The 22,956-nt window shown below is 48.8% G+C and overlaps 1 protein-coding gene across 3 annotated transcripts in view; it reads right to left on the minus strand.

Moving 5' to 3' along the window:
• Positions 1-19,301: 19,301 nt before the first annotated feature.
• MAD1L1 (mitotic arrest deficient 1 like 1) overlaps positions 19,302-22,956 on the minus strand; it is a 362,358-nt gene continuing 358,703 nt past the window's right edge. For all 3 annotated transcript variants that reach the window (XM_062587950.1, XM_062587949.1, XM_062587951.1), the window contains one exon: positions 19,302-20,495. In XM_062587950.1, the coding sequence (XP_062443934.1) occupies positions 20,337-20,495 (159 nt within the window). In that variant the 3' untranslated portion in view covers positions 19,302-20,336. The remainder of the gene's footprint in view (positions 20,496-22,956) is intronic.

Raw genomic sequence — 22,956 nt, forward strand, 5'->3', positions numbered from 1 at the left:
CAGCCCAGGGTATGCAGAGGCCACCATGCCATGTCCTGGTAGCAGTCACAGCAGTCGACCTGACGAGAGCTGCTCCCCTCGTCTCCAATACTCTACACCATCCCCCAAACCACATAGCTGCAGGTGCTGGCACTTAAAATGAAGAAAAATAACCCCATGGCTCAATGATGGGGGTGCAGCAAGAGCAGAGAGCACTGGGCTGTGCAGACCCCTCCGAGGGCACGGGGAGAATTTCACCGGCTGGGAGGTGTTTGCTGCTTTTCTTCTTTTTGTTTCTCCTAATCAGCTACCAAACCTCTTGAGTTGCTTCCCCAAAGAAGAAATGTATCCTGCCCAGCCAGGTTGGTCCTATCTGCCCACAGCTCCGAGCGCACCCAAAGAAAGCAGGTGGACCCCCACGTCCCACCGCAGGAAGGAGGTGCAGGAGTAGCTGCAGGTGCCCACACAAAAGTTGCACCGGACTGAGGAGGAGGGAGGCTAGTGCAAAGCTTCCTCCCTCGCTTTCCCCTGCCGGAGCAGGGAGCAACACGTGGGGAGTCTGCACAGCAGGCGACCCTGGCAGCGGCCTCGGCTCTGCCACCGGAGAGGAGAGGGGAGCAAAGAAGGGAGGGGAAAAGAAAGGGAGCGAACGAGTGAGATGAAAGGTAAAGGCGATGATAGCATGAGTCTGGGAGGCAGGGGGAAGCAGAGGGAGCCGGAGCAGCTGTGCCAGCGCGCGGGACAGGCGGCCGTCTCCCGAGAGGCCAGCGAAGGCAGCGAGCAGCGCTGCTCTGGGAGTGATTTTAAGAGAAAGCAGTTGTTCCCCTGCGGCGATGAAACGGAGAAAAGGAGCGGAGGGATCCAGCGCCGCTTGTGCCCTGAGCGCTGGGAGGAAATTGCACCATTGGAGGCACCAGGGAGGAGGGCTCCTGCCCACTCCCAGGATATATGGGCTCCTTGAGAGAAGCTGTCCACGGCCTCCCCGGGGTGCACCCGCAACGAGGAGACGATGTCAGCCCGGGTAGCCCCGAGGAAAGGAGCACCCTGGTCCTGCACCTTCAGGCTGCCTGCAAGACACAGCACGTGGCAGGTGGGATGGGGAGCAGAGACTCAGACCCACCCCGGGCAGAGCTGGAAATGCAGCTCAGACCTGTGGCCCCGCAGAGGTGCTGGCTGTGGCGCTGATGGGACACTGCTGCAATGTCCAATGGGGCTGTGCCCTCCAAAGTTCAGCTATTTCCACTATCAGTTCTCCTCATCTATCCAGGCATCTGCTGCAATCCTTGGACCTTCTCTCCCCTTCCAGCCCTTTAACCAGCCCCCTTATCCTCTCCTCTCTGTTCACACTCCTGTTAGCCTGTCTACCACCTTATAGTGATCACTTAGAAACCCCCCTCCCCTGGTTAGGACCATGGTATGGTTATGACCCTTGGGCCATAAGTAATGTGGATTCTGCCTGAATTTCTCAGGGTTGCAAAACAGCTATTGTTTAAAGGACCGTTCTTCAAGGGAAGAATCAAGAACTGTAGCTAAAAATATCCTCCCCTAACCTCTTCCCCAGCATCTCCCATCAAACACGGACAGACTCCTGTTGGAGAATAAATCAAACTCACAGCTCAATACTCACTCCAGGCTAGAGTCCGCAAAGAAGTCTGCCACAGATTGCAAAGTCTTTGTCACATCTAGAGCCCAGATGTATTTTTTAAAGCCTGTAAATTAGGACAGAAACATCTCCATACAGACAACATCACTTCCGAGCCAGCATTCCTGAAGGCATCCACCTGCCTTTGTGTGCAACTCGAATTTGTCTCCATGCATTTCAAAACATGCCCCACGGGAAGTGCAAAGTCCATGGGTGGTAACATGGGGCAGCCCAAAGATTGGCATTGCCTAGTGATTGCTGCCAGGCTAGATTTCTGTCTAAGCATGGGAGACTGGGAAGCACTTCAGCTGCCACCTCAAACAACAGGGAGTTTGAGAAGGGATGTGCTAGCCCTGGAGCTGGTGGGCATCTGCTTATCATAGCCGATGCATGTTGGAGGTGTTGTTTCTTCCCCTAGTCATGCCTCCTGCATGAGTTTGCCACAAAAGTGGGTGCAAATCCTATGGAAAGGCATCTGCTAGGAACTGGAGGAGGCTGTAAGGGAGAGAAGTGCTCCCTGGCCATCCCACAAACCACAGTGACAGCCAGCCCACGCCGACTCTGCTCACATCGAGGCTGGTGCTGAAGGTTGCCCCAACTCAGGAGGATCCCACTGCAGTACGGGTGCCTCCTTCACTACACAGAGAAACAACGCTGCTGTCCCAGTGGTACAGACTTGTTTGCTGGGCTGTTTGCCGTGCTGTAAGCCCCTCAGTGGCCTCCCCTTGTCCATCGCTCCAGCTGCTCTGCGGATACAGCCAGGGATGGCAGTGGTCCAAGCATGGGGGCTGGTGGCCACATTTCCAGGGCTTTAAGTGCCACCAGAGCAATGGCACCTCCAGCCCCATGAAGGATCATGGGACAGCCTGTGGCACCTCTTTCAAGCTCAGCTTATTCCCCCCCCCACCAAAAAAAAAAAAAATCCTTTTGCAAAAGCTTCTCAGGCTCAAGGCAGGATGGACTGCTGTTTATCAGATTTTTCTCTGAAGTCCAGTCCAGGCACTGGACTTTTCACCCCAGCCCTATTCCCTATTTCTAGCCGGCGAATCCCCCAGGTTCTCACTGGTGGCACATGTTCCTGCAGCTCATGGACAAGGCGAAGGAGCACCTGCACAGTCCTGCAGGCTGCAGTTCCCAAACCTCACAGTTCCCTGTGGTCTCACTGTAGCAGTGCCCAGAGGATGTGTGGGGCCAAGCAGATAGCTGGTGGCAGGCAGGATCCTGGGCGCAAGCCCCAGTGACCCTGACCAGCTCCTACTGCCTGCATGCTCCTTTGCTCTCAGCAGCCCTGGCTCCAAACCTCCCTCAGCATCACTCACCCCTGCTTCTCAGTCAGCCCTTCATCGAACTGGGGCTGGCTTGGTGAACCAACACCTCTGTCGCCCAAGGCTTCCCAAACTCATCACAGTGGTGGACGTGGTGCTATTAAAATCAGGAGCTGGAGCCTAACCCCCTTGGTCGTGCTTGTGCTGCAGCCTGGCTCCCTTTCGAGCTCCTGAGCAATAAATCATCACATTTGAATGAGAAGCAGATTAGCAGGGTTGGGAGTAGGGGAGACAGTGGGATGAAGGTTTCTGGCCCAGTCACATGAGTCATTTGGGGAAGGAGGGGTCTGGGGGGGACGGGGCCCTGGCTAGGTGCAGCGCCGTGCTGCTGGGCAGCCCCGAAAGCAGCAGATCAATGAGGGTGATTGAAGGCAGAGCGTACTGCCATGGTCTATTTTTAGCACAGCCGGCAGAGCGGGAGTTTGGGAGCCCAAGTTAGAATTTATTTACATTTCTGAGCGCTCATCAGGGTGAGGAATGACAATGAGGGGAAAGCGCTCCCAGCAGCGTGGCCATAACCCTGCATGCACGGTGGCACTGACGGCAGGGAGCAAAGTGGCCCTGTTCATGGCAGCGCTGCCACAGATAGCCTGGCTCTGCGTGGTGGGGACGGGTGCAGACTTTCTGGGCAATCACATGGTCCACTTCCTTCTCCTCCTGCCTAGGGACATGTGCCCCATCCCTCTTACACACCCAGGAGTGTACTGGGAGGGACGCTGAGCTGGGCTGCTGTCCATCATCTCACTCCATCCTGCCCATTGGTGCTACCACAGGCAGCAATCACCACAGCCAATTTCTGCGGTTACTACTTAACCCAAGTTCTCCTGGTAGCTTTCATCGTAGCTGGCTCCAAAATCTGTGTCATTGCACAGGGATTTCATGGTCTTTCTTCTGAGTAAGGAACTATCCATGTCTCACCCATATAAAACTACAGGCTTACCACTGTGGGTCTCACACTTGTTCTTCCTCAACATATCTGGAGACAAGATAGTTCTTCAGAGCCCTGTATCAGACCTTTCACTTCATCACCAAATTGCTGCTGCCAGTTGACACTCCAAGGTGTTTAAGCTGGCTAAATCACCTGTGGGTGTGCTCGCTGGTGCCAGAAAATAGCTTATGCATGGCTTGTAACAGTGACTTTACTTTTACCTGAATTTTCTTCCACTCTGATTTTTCACATCTCCTTTGTATCGTATCCTCTGTTTCACCCCTCTAAGACAGATCACCAGCACCGTCAAGAAGCTGGGGCAGGTCATTTGAATGCCACCTTCAGAGTTTTGCAGGGGCAATTCCACGGGCTCATTAGAAATCAAAGGTTGTCTCTTAATCCAGTACTGATCCTAACTCACTTTAACCTTTTGAAACACAAATTCATAGTTTGGTCACGCTAGCAATTTTATCAGGAATTCTGAATTCTTTTACTGTGACAGTCTATTGCCCCTTTGTTAAACCCAGGAACACTAGGCATGCTGATTCCTACTTTGTTTCCCCTGGTATTTAATGAAGTGAAACTATCTAATCCAGAGGGAAGCTAATTTTCTAGACGCAGTTTCCTCCGCATAAGGAATAAGAACACACAGAAATAGTGGAGATGTGGATTTTCACCATGGGGGGAGAAGCAAAGTAGGATGCTAGATTATAAACTAGCTTTGCTGGCCTTTAATTTGGTCTAGATTGGAGGTGTAAGTGCCTGTTTCCCTCCCTCTGGAATTTCTCATCTATCCTTCCAGAGCAATCAAAAGAGCCTGCCAAGTCTGAGTTTGTGTGCCTGTTTAATAATTAAATGGGAACATTAATGACACCAGGTGCTTGGTTGTTCCTGCGTGTGCTGATGGCCTCTCACATCCCACCAACATTTGGTTTTTCATGCTCAGCTCAGCTGTCTGGAAATAGCCATTTGCTGCTCACCTTTACTTGCCTCATCATTAAAGAGCTCATTAATGTACTCCATCCTTGCTTTCTTTGGGACTAAAAGATTTCCATTTCTATCCTTTATCAGATTTCTTATGGTTTATATCTTCTTCTCTTGTCACTGTGCTATGCCCTTTTATAATGAGCTCTTCTCTCCTAGTCCATCTTCTCTATTAAGCTACACAAGCACTGTCCCACATGTTGCCTTACTCATCTCCTGGGCTCTCTTTTGGGTTTGTCATATTTCTCTGCAATGGTTTCCAGCTGTGAAAGGAAGTGATCAGCCCTGCACAGTAACATCCACTCCTTCCCTCCCACCCCTTTGTCTGTCCTTGCCCCTCTCCACCCTTGCAGCCAGCCCTCCAGTCCTAGCCCTGGTTCACCCCGCTGCAGTGTCCAGCCTCAGCATCCTCCTCCATCCTTGCACAGGCCCCTAATCTGCTTCAGCTGACCTTCATGACAGCAAAGGGACTCCTCAAAGTTTCTGCGCTGTATCTGCAGCTTGTCTCTGCTGGTGGCCTCTTGAATCCTTTTCTGACTCGCAGCATTGCTTTTACACAGCAGAACTCTTCTTGGGCATCTCCCGCTTGGCAATCAAGAGCTACACAGCCCATTTGACTGGTAGGAGGCCTCTCTGGGCACCACAAAAGATGTGATCTCATAAATAAACAGTGGTGCTCTTCACACAGTGCAGCTAGATTAATTAATCTCATTTCACATTATTTATAGCCATTCCACAAAGTCTCCCAATCCCCATTAGGACTTAAAATATGCTTCTCCCAAACTGCCCACCTTTCCCACCTGAAAGTTGCATTGCAGTAAGATTTGAGGACCTGAAGCAGAGCAGAAGGCATTGGAAGAGCAGCTCCAAGGGACTGTCAGACACAGCAAACCCCTAGCTAAGCAGCTGCAGGGTGTAAATGTAGGTGAACCATCTACCACTGTCAATCTGAAATATCCTGCATGCATTAGGCTCGGTTCAAGCTGACAAAGAGCTTGCTTGCCCAGAAGCTCATCTGTTCTCTTTCCAGCAGTCTCAGGTGTTGTAATAAGCAGTATTACCTCTCCATACAAACCTTATCTCAATTATATTCTTAGATCCTTCTGGCTGTAACAACACTACCACCCACTACAGAGTTCACACACATACATCTCTGCCTGGGAAATCCCAGCAGAAATGTGGCAACCCTACGCACGAGAAATCCTTCAAGTGCTGACAGCTGACAAGCCCCAGAGCTGCTCCACAGCCTCCTCCAGCCTTGCAGGGTGATCCCTGCTCCTAAAAGACGATCACATGCAGATGCTGAGGCTCTGACTAAGACACGCACTGAGAGGCTGGAGAAGGGATGCTGGGGAGAGCAGGCATGTTGCACGGCTGACTCAAGTCTGTTTTGATGGTGAAGGTCACTGCCAAGAAGGAGGGCAAGCCGCAAGATCCTGGGCTAGTTTCTGATTTCCCACAGGTCTCAACTGCAGCTTGAATTTGCCACTGTCCTGGAGACCAGATAGCAGCTTATGGCAGAGCCATCATGAGAGGCTGGAAAAGGCAGAGAGGGAGGTCCTGGAACAGAGCTGGGGCTACCCCTCACCGCTAGAGATAGTTGAACCTTTTTGGCTGTGATTGCCAGGCTCCCCTGGTCTGGAGGCCTGGGGATACCCCTGCCCCAGAGTACAAGAACATTACAGAAGGGAGCTAGAGCAGATGACCCCACAGGGTCCTTTCCTGTGCTTTTTTCTTTTTTTTCTTTCTTTTTTTTTTTTTTTTTTTGTGTTCACATTTTTAGCAAGTACACAAAGGTTAAATATGAAGCAAGATGGTATTCTCTCTGCCTACCAAGGAGCTCATAGGAGTGAAGCCAGAGGACAAACGTTCTGGAGAAGACTCTTCCTGGCTTGCCCTAGTGAAGAACTAGATCGCTGATCTCTGCTCCAGAGCCATCAGGAGAAGGGCTGGATCCATCCTTTGGGTGCAAGATCTGAGCCAGTCCCACCTAGCCTTTAGCTCAGGGGGGTTTTGCCATCTTTGCAAAGCCACAGATGTACATGGCCAGAGATTTACGGGCGAGATATGGTACTTCAGCTGGGGCACCAGGTCACAAAGTCTGCCTTCGGGTAGATGATCTTTTGCCCTTTCTCAAGAAAAAGAAATCAAAACAGCCCAAGGCATCATAGGAAGATACCGGCAAGTGGGAAGAAAAGGGAAAGGTTGCAGGGGGTTCCCCCCTTAAGAAAGATAAATATGCAAGAGCAAGAAGAAGCCAGAAGTCGAAGTGTCTGTGGGGAACAGATGTGGATGAGATGATTTGGAGAAGCCAAAGCAGAGCTGAAACAGGTGCTGGATCCAGAATGAGTGCTGTTTCAGCCCAGGATTGAGAGGCAAAGGTTAGGATTGAGCTTGCAGAGACCTGGAAACCAAGGAGGTGACTGAATTGTAAGTGGCACTGCATTTAATAGGAGCAGAATGCATGAAACGGGATAACGTAATTGGAAAGGTTATTTAAACTGAGTATTCAGAGGGAAAAAATAAAACATTGCAGGGAAAATAATAATACTTAGCACTTCTAATGTGCTTAGCATCTTCAAAATCTGGTCAGCCATTAACTGATTGCGCCTCTGCTAAGTCCAAAGGCTAATAAAAAGGGATGGTTCATTTAGTTATTTCACAGCTGAGCTTCTCAATAAGAAATAAGGAAAAGAATGCTGCTTTCTAACATGCTAGCAAATAAATACTTGGAAGTTGGAAGTACAACAAGATCCCAGCACATTCAGTCAGAACTTCCCAGACAGCTCCTTCTTTGCTCACTTAACATTTGTCCAGACCAGATCCAGATGTTACAGGGAACCTCGCTGGAGATTCGGCTCAGGAACATATCACAGACGGGCCCAACTGCTGCCTTTAGAGCCCAGGTCTCCAGCAGTCCTGAAATTCACTGTCTCTTGCCCTGGGAACCACCTGTGAGCTAGTCCCCGCACGAGCACAGTCTGGAGCTGATGCTGGAGGCCCCAGGGGACACAGGGCTACTCTTCACATGCACAATTTGCTGTGCAAGATCAAGCACAGCAGCCTTCCCCAGGCGCCAAGCAGCTGCCTGGTCGGCAATGCCTCGGGGACACCAGCGTGTGCGTGTGCAATCCTGCTGATGGATGGAGCAAGTGATTCATGCTCAGGGGATACACCAATTACCCAGCCCTGCTCTCTCTCATCTTGGCAAACACCACAGCTGGAGGGACCAGGCAGCTTTTCAAACTGCAATAAGAATTGAGGTATTTTATGTTTGTTTTATTTAAAAAGTAAACAGTTCTTTGTGTTTGATGAGCAAGCAATTTTGTAAACACTGCAGAGAAAACAGACTACACCGCTGCACCTCAGTAATTTCCAGCTTGTTTTCTCCACAGTAGCAAAAAAGGAGCAGATAAGAGCTGTGTCATAAATACTCAAGACTAGTTGTGGGTAGCTGAGGGTCTGGAGGCTCCTCCCGTTCAGGCCAAAGGGCTCTGGTAACAGCAAGCTGTGTAAAACTGTCTGGGATGAGGAAATTCTGATCAGGATGGAGCCTTCAGCCCACCATGTGTCTAGCCACTACAAGGGCAAGTAATACATCCTTCAAAGACCAAGTCCTGCAAGAGTTTTCATATTGTGCCCTGAGTGCAGAGTCAACCATCCAAAAATATCCAGAGAAGTCTGCCCAAATCAATATCACACCTCCAAATGCTGCCCACCACATAGCTGTGGGGCTGAAAAATCCCTTTTCTCATACTGTCTTTGTTCCCCCCAGTAGCAAAGTTCATTTATGCCTAATCTGAAATGGCTGTCACTGAATTTTGGTGCTTTGAAAATGGCTGTCAGCTTGCTCTTTGGATGTATCGTCTCCTGACCCAATTTCTCCTGTAACACCCACTTTACGATGTTCTTGGCCTTAGCAGCTTAGACATCCACAGAAGCATAGGCCTCATCATTTGAGCATTGATGCTCAGTTGCCCCAATATAGGTGTCCTTTCTTGGTGCACTGAAACTCCAGGCACTGCTTTGCAAGGCCATGGGTCACCCAGAGACTCTGCATCAGGTCTCCCAGTGCTATACTGACAAGGCATCTCCATGGGGCTAGTCACTTTGGCTCCACATCTGGGTCGCACCACCCATCCACGGGCCATCTAAGACCTCTAGCTCACCGACAAGCTGTTCAGGCAGGGGCTGGAAGAGGGCAATGCCTTACACATAGTCTGGCCCACTTCCTGCAGCAGAAAATAGCTCCTAGAAGACACTGGGGAGTTATTCCTCCATCTCACTATCGGGTGATCAAACAGGGGCCCTGCCTTTTTACGGAAGATGTGCACAGTATTTGTCCCTGAAAGCATTCACTGCATTTAAATATTGCTCCCAGAGCAGACCAGCACCGTAAGTTGAACTCAGCTCTCCTGGGACAAATCAACCAGTAGCAGTGCCATGACGAGAAGACAGAGTTTGAAGGAGTTCATGTTCTCCTGTCTTTTTGCCGCAGCCACAGCCTCCTGCCCTCTCAGCCGTGGCTGTAGGGGATCACCTTTTCTTTCTGTTTCAGGTTTCCTTCATGTTAAGCGAAACGTCTCAGTTCCTAGCACGGCCCCACAAACCAGTGCTAGGAGGATGAGCCGGGGTGACAACAGGAGGATGTGAGCAGGGATTCCTTAAACCAGTGTTACCACTAAGCATGTCTCCCCTGAGAGGAGTTTTGCCTGAGTGAGTCAGACAGGGTTAGGACCTCAATGATTTATAGTGCAGGATGCATCTTCCTGGTTGTCTGAGGGACTTGGGGAAGATGCTGAATACAGAGACACCAGTAGCCTTGCTGCATCTCTAACACAGATTTCTGAACAGAGGAAATTTGGGGTGCAATGTGCTAACGATGCCATGCTACCTTCTGCTAAATGTTCACGTATAGCCAGGCAGTAGATATATGGATTGTGCAAGATACTGATTCTCCTCTGCCTGTTCCTGGCATAACGAAGCCCAATGGGTGTGTATAAACAAAGAAAGCATCACTCTCACTGGACCTCATGCATCATTTATATCCATCTTTTCCGTGGCACAAGAAACATTTACATATGCCAGCATTAATTCCAAACGCCACTTCAAAGCCATCTCTGTCTAATGAACCCCATGCGCTGTGCACAGCAAATTCCACCCGAAAAATAATTAGCAACACACACCACCAAAGCGTTACAAGGGAAACGCAGCACACCACCTGCTGAAGAAAAATGAATGCCTGATTTATTTATTTTTTCCCACTTTTTAGCAAGATTCAGGCTCTGACTCAATGCTGTGTTCTCTTCTGGTCTTTGTGGAGTGCTGGGGGGGTGTCATGTTCCCGCTATGCATTCCAGAATATGGATATGTTTGAGCTGGGGGTTTTAATGTATTTTCTTAGGTCATGATTGTACAGAGCTAGGCAAGACCCTGCTATTTTCCCAGTGCTAGGTGGGCCAGCTGGGATTCACAGTGCAGTAGTCTGCAACCCTTCCTCAGAAGTCACCAGGGTTCCTGGTTTGCAGGTGCAGAGTTGCCCCCAAGCCGAGCCTTGGCTGATGGTTGGGAGCAGTAAGTGAAGCATGGAGCCTCACCTCAGCCTGACATGCCTGAAGAGCCTTTAACTCCTGATTATCACCAGCCTATCTGAGAAAAAGAGGTGGAGGTGAGATCAGGAGATGAAGTCTTGGGTGACTATACCAGCTATGGTTATGCTCTACCCCCTGCTCCCTTCCATCCCATGCAGTACACTGCCCCCAGGGCGTTCATGATGTGAACGGCTCAGGGAACACACCTACCTTTATTAACATCGTTTCTTAGACCTGCCTCAGAGCACTTGTCCCACTCATATCAAGAGGAGCAGTATGTTTTAGCAGCAGGCTCAGTATGGGTGGAAGGAAGGCTCTACACTGGCACTGCCACAGGAGCCCCAGGTCATGAACCCCGTGGTAGCAGGACAGTTGCTGAAACTGGAAGGTAGCTGGAGGTGCAAGGGGGACTGACCTGTGCTGGGGTGATGCTGGGATCCTGGGCTCCCCCTAGGTCCTGTCATCCTGGAACACAAGCAAAATATTCAGTGGGATGCTGGTCTTGGCCAGACACACTACATTTCCAGTGCGAGTCTCCAGTACACAACCACGCCAGTCAAAATGTCAGTCTCTGTCTTGCTAGGATGCAAAGAGTTAAACTGCTGTTCCTATGCAAATTAGGCTTAATTAATCCTTTTCATCAGTTGCAAATATACCTTCTGAACCCTATTAAAAACATGAATATGCAAATTCAGACCTTTTTTAATACTCATTTTCAAGGACTTGGAGTCAGGCTTGATTATTCGATTCCCGTTAACAGCCTGTAAAACTTGATGTAAAATTTAATTTCCATTTTAAGTTACCCCCCAAAAAAAGAATCTGTTGGTAATTAAGCTAATTACAGTGTTTCACTAAAGAGGAGACAAACAAGGAGGACAAGATCATTCATTGCATTTAACACCAGTAACAGGACTTGGGAACTGTGCAAGGCCAGAGTTAACAGTGAAGTCAGGAAACAGCAGCAGTGGAAACAGGGCATGTGTGGGGAGGCTGGTGCTGATGGAGGGACCCGATGCCTTCCTCACCCTAGGAAAGTCTCTCCTTCAACCCTGTGAGCCATCCTCCTCCTCTGGGCAGGGCTGGGCCCCCTGTGTGTACCCTGGGGCTGTCTCAGTGTAAGGGAGAGAAGGGAGGAGGTGCAGCCCAGCCGGCAAGGAGACATGAAGTCTCCACCCAGGGCATGAATGAGGTTGTGTTAGCAGCCATGGATTCTGGACAACCTGCGGCACAACCTATCTACCAGAGCAACTGGGGCTGGGCATCCCATGCAGGGGGAGATTTCCACCAGCCTGAGTAACTTCATCGTATCATAAACGCTTGTCTGGGATGTAGTGGGACAGTTGACAATCAGTAGCACATTAGAGGTGACAGGTCCTGCAGGCCTTCAGCTGACAGAGCCAAGACGTTCCACTTACCCTACAGGAGAAGACCCATAACGCCCCCACTCTGCAGGAGACACTTACTAACCACTGCTCTTCTCCTACCCTGCAGTACTTTCCAGTGCACCTCAGCCATATGAGGGACAGAGGTACAAGATGTGACTCTCTGGAAGCTCATGGCAATGGCCAGCATATGCTAGGAGGTGTAAACCAAACCTACCTGTTCCAGTCCGGCAATATGCTGTGTTAAGATGGAGATACTATGCATCTGTTGTGCTTAGATCTGGCTTCTCCCCCCTGCAGCCACTGGTGCACCAAGGGGTCCTACCAGTGCAGGAAGGCACCAGGCCAGCTCACTCTAGCAGTGAGGGCAGCCAGCTAGGACAAACATCCCTCTGTGGTCACACACCAGGCGCCGGAGAGTCAGAGCCTGGTGGCTCCAAATTTGCCTGTCAACCTTCCCCTTCCTCCCAGCTCTGCCTGTATGTAATTAAAAAAAAAGGCTGCTATAGACTGTTAATTATGGTTTACCACAGCAGTGATCCCTTAAAATCAATCATTAGCATGCCTGAGATCTCTTTTGTATTTGGCATACTCTAATGAGTTAGTGAAGTTAACGAGCGATTTGTTACAGCTACAATCCTCAACGTCATGTTGGGGTTGGTAACTAACTAGTGGCAACACACGATGCTGGCTTGCCTGTCGCCGTATCTTTTTGGAGGGATGAATCACACGACCTGGCACTTGGCTGGAAACACACACATATGATGCTGGGCCCATTTCAAGGCCATAGTTTGGCATCTGGAATATTCGTCTACCGAGCAAGTGACTCTAGCATTGAAATGAAGTCCTAGCGTTACCTAAAGACTTACCTAAAGACATCCTTCATCTGCAGGATGGATCCACCCAAGAGAGTGTTGTTAATGTTTTGTTGAGATTTTAGTGATCCTCTGCATCTCCAGTGCAGCTGCCAGGCTGAAGGCTCTATTCTCATTGGGTTTGGTTTATTCCCCGCCATCACTTCCTTTCTGAGATCCCTCCTACTCCTCCCAGGACACACAGCAAGAGAAGCTGTCACTTCAGAGCATGCCAATCAAGCATGGCTCTGCTTGATAACGGTGGAATAAGAGAGGGAGCTGATCACGTACATCCCCAAGGGCTGGAGCGTGACTCCCAAAACAAACCGAGGAAAGACACATGCACAAGGAGGAGCCAGGAGAGCCTCAGAAGGGAGAAAGGGTGAAGGAGTGACAAGGTGATTGCAGTCACCCTGTCATTGTAGCGAGCTGGTCTCCCTTTCTCACTCTATGGTCAGTGAGGAGTGGGAGGCACCTCCAGACAGCAGCACAGAGGATCTAAGAGAGATTTGTGCCCTGAGTTTTTTTTTACAGAGAAACTGCTTCTCTCTAGTGGTTAAGGGAACAGACTGGCAGACAAACCAGCCATCGTCCCCAGCAAAGCGAAGTGCCTGCAGTTGTACAGTGTAAACACTACCCAGTACATGCTCAGAGAGAGAGGAACGGTTCATCTGCCGAACTTCACAGCCTTTCATCTACCTGGAAAACATTCCCCATCACATTGATGCAAGAAGTCTATGATCCCTAGATAAAAGGACTCTGACTTGGTGACACAGGAAATTCTCTTGCCCTCTAGCAAAAAGTCCTGTGCCTCATACTTCCTCCTGCATCTGCATCTTCCTTCTTTTTGACCTGGTCCCGTGCATCTTGTCAGTGGTGTAATATTTTGGGGGGAGTCAGGGATGGAGAATTACCTTCTCAGTCCCTACAGGCAATCAGCTTGCTCCCTGAACCATGAGATATGATTGCCCTTATTATTTTAGATTGCATAGCAGAGAGTCTTGTTAATGGTCATAAAATTATCCAGTCTTTATTTAAAATCCAACCACCGTCTGTGTTTCAATGACCTCCTGATGGTTTCTGGCTTTGTTCCAGGTTGAAGAGGCATCAGAAGTGACCACAGAGGAAAAAGAGGCAGTGGGAAGATTAAAGAAAAACAACTAAAACCACAACAAGCAACAGCAAAACAAAGAGAATTCAAAGTAAAACAAGGAATATTAAAGAGAGCTCAATCAGTCAGCTGGAGAGTTCAAAAAAACACAACATGTCAAGAAGAGAAGGAAGCAGCATCAGGTAAAATTAGCAACACTAATAATTCCTCAGTGCTGGAGCCTAGGCCAGGAAACAGCACAGGGAAGAAGAAGGGGCCGGTAGATGCTTGATCCCATCCAGGGGAAGCAGGAGAGAGAAGTGACACAGCCTGAATGAACTGAGAGTCTTGTTTAGATGGTGGTTTGGGTGAGGACCAAAGACATGGGCTACTCCCAGGGCGGCCTCCAGCTTCTAGGAACTGCCTTTGGGCTCCCTACCCTACATGGCAGCCTTCTCTTTAGCTGTATTTATCTCCTAGGAAGAGCCTTCCTAGCCATCACCTTTCTCCTCAGTGCCAGCAAGGTTCTTTTACTACAAGGAGTGATGGATGGCGGTGGCCTCCAGACCTTCCCTGTCCTAGAACTGCCTCATCTCACCCCTCCCTGCCTCTCCCTCTTCTCCACCCGAGCCACCATCCTTGAGTCTAGGACAGGCCTAAGCTTCCATTTTCTCTCTTGTATGGCTTTGAGGGAAAAAAATGCACAAAACTGAGCCAGGTGCAGTACCTCAGAGACCCAGTCACCCCCGGGGGAGGAGAGCAGGAGCAACCGATGGACTCACCACCCAGTGCCTGGGGCTGGCACCATCCCATTTAGTGTTTAGCAGTGTTTGGCCACTGATTTCTGAATAGAGCATTTCCAAAGCAAAATCTCTTATCTCTTTTAGTTACTAGACTTTCTAAAGGAAGACTGCTCCACTGTCCTTTCAAACAACATCTAAGAGCCCCCAAAGTACCAAAAAGAATAATAATAGCCCCGCAAAGAGAAACAACGAATGGAAAAAAACCCAAGAAGCAGAAAACTGTTTTAATGTAACCAAGTTCAAACACAGATTCCCAACAATTTTGCAGCAAACCTGAGTCATGAAATTAAAAGTAGCATCAGCATATTTCCTATTAGCTAAGGTTTCTTTTTCAGAACAGATCATACATTCCTACCCTATTTTTCTAGACACTTGTGTCAATGCGATATCATCAGATGCCGTTCAGTTGCTCCGCTTAGCCTGAAAAAGCTTTCCTGTTGGGAAGGATGGGATTTTAATATTTAAAAAAGACTCTGAGAAAAAGCTTTGCTGATTTTTTTTTTCTTTTCAATATCCCTCCCCTGATCAGAGTGGGTGCATTTTGTAGCTTTTAAATATCATGCAACTTTCAGCATCGTTGCTATTGAATTCGAATCTGCTGTCACAGCAGGCAGCACAAATGTGATTTACACCAGCGTGCAGAGTGTGTTCTGTCCTCTCCAGCTACTACGCCGCCTCGTCAGAAACTCACAGTTGTTAGCTACAGTCACCTGGCATCTGACACCGTCATCATATTCCCAACATCTTCTAGTAGCTGAAAGCCATAACAGAACCAAACTTGCCTTCGCTGCGTCATCTCTCACCCCAAGCACCAAGGCCCAGCATCACCTTGGTGATGTCCTAGGAAGGTTTTGCCTCTCTCCCCCAAGGCTTTTTTCAACGTTTTCCTGTCAGCCCAAGTCGCTCCATTTTCAGCTATGTCTCAGCCCGATGCTGGGGTCGTGAAGTGGAAAGGGCTGTCGTTGCTCCACGTTTCGTTGGCAGGTTGGAGCTGGCTAAAGGATGCGTGGGGAACCCACCGGCAGCAGCACCAGCTGAACAGCCCTGGTACGGGCTGCGCTAGCTTGGGCCCTCCTTTGACGCGCTTGGGCTCCGCTTGGCCATAGGGCAGCATGTGGGGCCAAAGAGGGGCTCCCAACGGCTAATGCTGGGGCCCTCCCTGCCCACTGGTGCTGGGAGACCTCCCCTGCCACGGCAAAGCGACATTCCCGTGTTACAGAGCCTGCAGCACGGAAGGGCTCGCTGGCTTGTGCCCCCAGAGCAAGCAGAAAAACTGAGCATCACAAGCAGCATCTCTCCTGCCCTGTCGCTCACCTGTACCCAGCCCCATACATCTCTGGTGAGAGACGTCCCAGCCAGTCAAAGAGGATAGTGCAGGTCTCACCTCGCCTCAGCGGCAGCTCAGGAGATATTTGGGGATGACTCCTTGAGCGGACAGTTCCTCAGGAAGGCGATGTGCCTGCCCAGCTCCAGCTGTGCAACACAAATCCCGCTGAAAATCCTTGCAAGGGCTGTGATCTGAGCTCTGCCAGGCCGTGGCTTCTGATCCACGCTGTGGTGAAAGGGAGGGGAGGAGGCCTCCAGCTTGTACCTGCAAAGGACCCTTGCCTGCCCTGACCCAGCAAGGGCTGCTTGCTCTCTGCCCCTGTTTTAAAGGCTTTTGTGAAGCCCGCTTTCTTCCCTCTTGCCTTCAGAGAGGCTGTCTGCACTGTGCTGTGCTGGCCCCTCTGCAGCCAGCAACACATGGGAAAAACGGGAGGTTTTCCCAGGCCCGAGAGGGGAAGAGCCTGGTCCCAGGCTGCTGGCCAACTTCCAGTGAGAATGTCAGGTGGGAAAAGAGGGTTTCCTTTTCCTCCCTGGGCCCTGTTTCTTCCCCCTCCCCACCCCACTCCCAAGCCTGCTTCTTGCTCCTATCTCCCTCCCCAACCCCCAGCTTCATGGTCTCCCCCTCTCCCATGAAGGAGATCCTTAATTAACATCTATAAACCACTGAGCCATGCCCCAAGCTTTTCCATGGATCATCCCACAAGGGCTTGCTTAGTCTCTGCTCAGGTACATGCTTACTTCCAGGACAATTCCTTGGTGCTCATACAAAGGAAAAGCATTGATGCCAAAGGAGCCAGGGAATGAACAGCAGGAGCAAGAGGCTCCAGGTTCATAGGTGCAACCTCTGAGGTGAAGCAAGAACCTTGGAAGTGCCTGCCTTACCCAAGAGCGCTGTTGCTTACAAGGACCATATGGCAGTACTCCACAGCTCTTTGCCCCTGTTAGATATTTATATATGCACATAGATGAAAAGGGTTGATCAGTAGAGGAGCAGGGACTCATAAGCAGTTTGAGTGAAGGGAAGCTTCAGGCAACACTGCAAACAAGACAGTGCTCCAACACAGAGTCCCCCAGCCGTGCATTAATAAATCATATTTTACAGCTTATAGCACATAAACCCAGCTAGCGTGCACAGAGACCCAGCAAGCATACACACACTTGTTAACACTCTCGCCTCTCCCCTCCAACCAACTGCAAATTTATTACTGATCTCCTAAGATTTCCTAATACGATTTTTTGCAAACCAGGCTGGAGCTTTGCAAGCAACAAGCTGAAGACAAATGGGACTTGTACACCCAGCACCTGGAGTGTTTGAAAACTGCTGTACCACTGGTGGCAACTGGTGTCACTGTGCTGCTCCAGAGGGTCTGTTGCCTGTCCTCTGTGATGAGGGAGTGCAAGGTGGGTGGTAAGCATGGCAGCAGGGCCCTGCAAGATCTGCTGAGCCCTGGGTAGCTCAGCACAGAAGGAATAATCACTGTAAAATTCAGTATTGAAGTTATTCTTCACAACTCCCTCCTGGGAGAGACAAGCATTATAATTATGGCTGTACCGACAGGAGCTGCTACAGTGGCAAGGTTCAGCCATCTGTTTGGGGCTTTATCCTGAATTTGGCATAAGAGTTGGAACTGGAACTTGGGGAATCTCAAGTCCTTTCCCCAACACCGTGTCTCACCAGCATTGCAGGCTGTTTTGCAACGGCCACACTTTCAGGCAAATGCTCCCAGGCCTTGGTGAGAGAGTCTTAGAGCAGCCGAGCTTCCCAAAACCCTGGTTTCATGTAGTGCCCACGTCTGCCCACTGCCCAATAGCATCTCAGTAGAAGTAGGACAGAGGTGCTGCTTGCCAAAGCATGACAACTAGCCCAGCAGTCTCCCCATCTACTCTGCACCACACAGGCACGCTGAGCCAGGCACCTGGCTTCAGGAAAATGCCTCTTTCAGGAGTGTTACTTTATTAAACTTTTTCGAACAAACCAGTTTTGCTGGAAGAACAGGGTGCAGGAGGGTAATTCATCTGTGTCTCTCCTCTACACTGAAGGAGTCTCAGAAGACTAGTATTTTTTTTGCACCAAGCTATTATCCATTCAGTCCTGGGAGGCAACTTTCCAACGGGTAGAATGCTTTTCCCCTTGTCACTTCCCAGCATCACTTCTCGCCTCACCTGTGTTTTGCTAAGATAGAGGGTTTATTGTAAACTTATTAATTACTTCATTTCTCCTGCGAGGAGCCAGGAGAAAAATTTTCAGCAGCAGCCAGGATCCGCTATTGTGTTGGCGGAGGAGTTGAGCATGGCTGACGTCATGATTCATTTTCTCCATGACTGAGGAAGGCGACTTGCAGTGCCATGTTGCGCATATGAATCAGGCAGCATTCCCCTGCCACAGCATGCCAGGCAATTCATCTTCCACCACAACTTCTTCAAGCAGAAGAGAAAATGCCAAACTTTTACTGTTGCCTTTCATTCAAATAGCAACACTTCCTTGCAAACCCCTGCAGAGAGGAGGAGCTGGGAAGATGGGGCTTACAGCCTCCCCAGAGCACATGCTTGTCCCACCACTTCTGATCAGTTGGGTCTACAGCAGCTATTTTCCATGCCTGTATATATACTGATGAATCCCAAAGTGACTCCACTAAGAGTGGCCGGCAGCCACTGTGAGCTTCTAAGCTAACTTTCTAGCCTTTTCTCCAAGCTTAGAAGTAGGTTCTTGGTGATATCAAGAGGAAACCAATGAACACAAAAGCTCATAACAAACTAATTGATTTACAGCATGAATGAGACACGTCTGGAAAAAATAAGGTAATGATGTCCTCCAGTCTCAAAGCACTACCAGCCTCGGACCATTGATGGGTGGTTCATTATCACACTTTATACATGGAGAGCACAGAGGCAGCACAGTGTACATCCCAAATCACAGAATAGGTAAGGTTGGAAGAGACCTCTGGAGATCATCTAGTCCAACCTCCCTGCTCAAGCAGGGTCACCTAGAGCATGTTAGACAGGGTTGCATCCAGGCGGGGTTTGAATATCTCCAGAGAAGGAGACTCCACAACCTCTCTGGGCAACCTGGTCCAGTGCCCTGTCACTTGCACAGTGAAGAAATTCCTCCTCATGTTCATGTGGAACTTCCTGTGGTTCAGTTTTTGCCCATTGCCTCTTGTCCTTTCACACGGGACAACTGAAAAGAGTTTAGCCCCATCCCCTTGACACCCTCCCTTCAGATACTTATACACATTGATAAGATCCCCCCTCAGTCCTCTCTTTTCCAGGCTAAACAGGCCCAACTCTCGCAGCTGTTCCTCCTAGGGCAGGTGCTCCAGTCCTCTGATCATCTTCGTAGCCCTACGCTGGGCTCTCTCCAGTAGCTGAGTGTAAATAAAGAAGTCATACACTCAGATTAGGAAGTGACACTTTATTCTTAGGATAAAAGATGTATCTCCACTGCAACACAAAATGTTTGACTTCAGGGGGTGTTCCATCCTCCACATCCCTTCCAAAGGAGAGACGACACCCCCAGCAAGGTGGCAGATACGCACATCCTGCCCACAGGCAGCAGGTTAAAACCAGCAGTACAGTGCAATACACCTTGAGGAGATCCCTCCCACCATCTGCACTCCTGAGATAACCAACTGCCCGAGAGTCTTGTCAAGGAACAAAAAGCACGTCAGTGACATCGTAGCACACCATGAGACAGAGAAGTGTCAATGCAGGTACATGGTCTTCAAAAGTCCATTTATACTTGTGCTTCTCTGCTGAGTGATGGCAGACTAGGAGCTGGCATTCTGGAGCTGAGACTCATGTAATTAGATAATTTGAAAATAATTTCAACACTACTGAGTGATGAGCCATTTGCAATAGCAGGAGGTATTTGAAATTAACCTGCTAACTCATGACTCTGATCCTTCACCAATGCCCTATCTTCAGGGACCAACCTCTTAGCTCCTGTTAGGAGCAGACTATTCACTAGCTGTGTGGCCAGGGAGCACCAGCCTTCCTCAACACCCACGTGTGTTTGTCTGCTGAGGCTCTTATTTTGGGGATCCTCTTGGGAAAAGTTGTGAATAGCAATGTTGTGGCTTATCAAACCAGCATTCCCACCTACCTCCCAGAGAGATGGTAAGAGAGTTTGGGGAGTTTAAACACATTTTACAGTTCATATGTGGGGTTTGGCAGAGGATAGCCCTGGGAGAGATCTAGATTTCCCTTCCACATGAGGGAAATGAAGTTTTTCAGAGGAGCAGGAGGAAGCAGGTTAGGGAATCAATATAGAAGAAGAGGGGAGAAGGAGTTTCCCAAAAACCAAAACCAACCAAATGCCATGGATTAAGGATGGGAAGGGAACTCACTACCTTATGAACACCAGGGGTGAGTCACTATCCTGTCCAGGGGTGCTCCTTGCCTGGTTGGTGAGTGTTGGTGGGACTGGTACAAGCTAAGCAATGGTCTGGCGGCTGAAGAGGTCGAGTGTAAGGGCACTGAGGAATGCTGGGATGCTGTCCTGGCGAAGCAAGTGGAGTTCAATGAGCTCCCGGATGGTTCGAGAGAACTCAGTTTCCAGAAGCTGCATTTTTCCACTAGAGGAGCTGCAGGCCTAAGGGGGAAGAAGAACAAACCCATTAATACCACAGGGTTTTAATTCACTTTCCACAACGCAGAGAACTAGCACCATGGCTCTGAAGGCTTCTTCAGTGAGGATCTGCCTGTAATCAAGGAAATGTTATCTGCTGCAGAGCAGGTGTTCGACACACAACTTAATTGGGCCATTATTGAGTTCTACTTTTCCAAAATCTCTGCACAGGAACCCCTACACGAGCCTCCCTAAATAACAAATGGCACAGTAGGGAAAAGAATGGTTTGAGCATCTTGGAAACAGCCTGAGCAAAAGCCAGGCTCACACCACCTGCAGCAGAGCAGCCAGTGCAGAGCCACGATGCCCACACTGGGGACTCCATCACCCACCAGGGCTTGGGAGGCAGGAACTATACCAAAGAGCTTTCTTTCTATGACACTAAGGAACACTTATCCCTGAAGTCCTTCCTATTCCTGAAGGAGGAAGTGGATGTGTTCCCAACTGACATGACTCCTTTTGAATGAGCTGCTGATTCACTCCACATCCCTAAAGCGTATCAAGATGTTTAAATCAGCCTGGTAGCGCATATCCAAGAGCTCCAGAAGAATTATTCCAGAGATGCTAACATGAAAATAAGGAAACTCAACATGTGGGAAGACATTACAAATCTCCTGTAACACATAAAACAAGCAAAAAAAAAAAAAAAAAAAGAAAAAAGCTAAATGAAAGAGATGTACGGAAAGCTTGGAGCCTTTCCTGGCCCCGGAGGCACAAAAGCTGCTTGTTTATTAGTAAACATCAAAAACAACACAGCGGAAATGCTAATTCTTTCCCCTGCCATTTCCCTCTTCAAAACACTCCCACTCCTAACTGTTCTGTACCACCACTTCTCCCTGAAGCTCAGCTGGGGCACCATGAGGGCTCCTGTGGGGAGCAGGAGTGGGGCAGGCTCCCATCCTATCAAAACACCCAGAGCTGAGGATTTCCATGGGAAAGGAAGACATGGCTTTACCCGCTAGGAGAGAAGTGAAGTGTTACTCGCCAAGGGCCCCAGGGAACCTGCTTGTTTCCGATTTCACGTTTCCAAGAATCTGGACACATCTGATTATGAACTTTTCATGTATGTGTCACTTCTGACTGCAAAGAGTACAAGGTACCAAGGATGTCCCTGTCACCCCTGAGCCAGGGAGAAAATCTAAACAGGATTTCAGAGAGGAAAAGTAAATTAACATTAGTTTAGATTCTCCTCCACTTCAGCTTAGTTCTTTTTCAGCAACTCCAAAAGATGCTTGGTGCCTTAATCAGTCCCTTAGTGGAGCTACCCTACTTGCTTTCTGCACATCCCTTGTGCCACAGGCTCAGATTAAAGAGTCTAACCAGGAAAAGGGAAGAAATGGCAGATCACTAGGAAACTAGTTTGATGGCACAGCAAGGAGTGTACATCTGCAATCTATCTTAAAGGTTAGGCACAATGTGAAGCTCTAGAACAGTTGCAAATTAGTATATGGGCTAGGTGCTGTCAAAGCAGCACAGGTTTTGTTTTGCAAATTTGTCCTGGATTGAGCTGATGAGAAACACAAGTTTAGGATGAAGGTCCAAGTATTATGAATGCATCACTTGTGTCTTCAGAGTCAACGGTGAACTGAATTCACCTGAAACACAAATTTAATCTCTGTATGAAAGACACTGCCGCCTTTTTAGAATTAAAACACTCTTTGGGCACAAAACTAATTTTCTAAGAATTTACAAGTAAATCCATTAATTGGTTTACTAGTTTAACTAATTAAAGTAAGTTCCTTAAGAAATGTAGCTTCCACTGCCAGACCATTTGTGTGTGTCTTATGATCTCAGAAACAGAACTTAAAATGTTTTAAACTTCTTGTCTACTTTGAGCTGACGGTTGTATTGGGTGAAGACAACATTTGAATAATTTCTTTTTTGAGAGATTAATGGTCTTTTCTCTTAACTATTCTTCATAACTGCAGTTTCATCCTTCAGCAGAGGCAGAATAATAATGTTTGGTGAAGTTACATGAAGAAATATGTGCTTTTTAGAGGACTGTTATTCCTTACTGTGTTCAACAGGACTGTGGTTTCTCTTGGTTGTCTGACAAGCAAGAGAAGCAACACCTTCCTGCTTGGGCTCCCTCTCACCAGGAACAGTCAGAAGGGGCATCCACAGAAGACATCTCACCCAGGTTTCTTCAGTTCTCTTCCCTGACAAGAACAAGGAGAGCAAGCAATTCTTTCTCTGCCAGGAAAATATTTAAATGTTAACTCTGAGGATGGAAACTTGCAGTTCAGCTCATTTAGTCTCACACTGCTTAAAAAAAACAAAACAAAAAACAAACAAAAAAAACCTTTAGAAACTTGCATTTTTGGGGAGTGTTTTAAAACGACTATCATTGTTACTGTTCTTATTGTCTGTTTTTACTGTTTTTTTCTTTTTAACCCATCTGCTCATAATGTAGGATAGACTGGGA

The sequence above is a fragment of the Rhea pennata genome, chromosome 15 (genome assembly GCF_028389875.1).
Source record: "Rhea pennata isolate bPtePen1 chromosome 15, bPtePen1.pri, whole genome shotgun sequence".
NCBI lineage: Eukaryota > Metazoa > Chordata > Aves > Rheiformes > Rheidae > Rhea > Rhea pennata.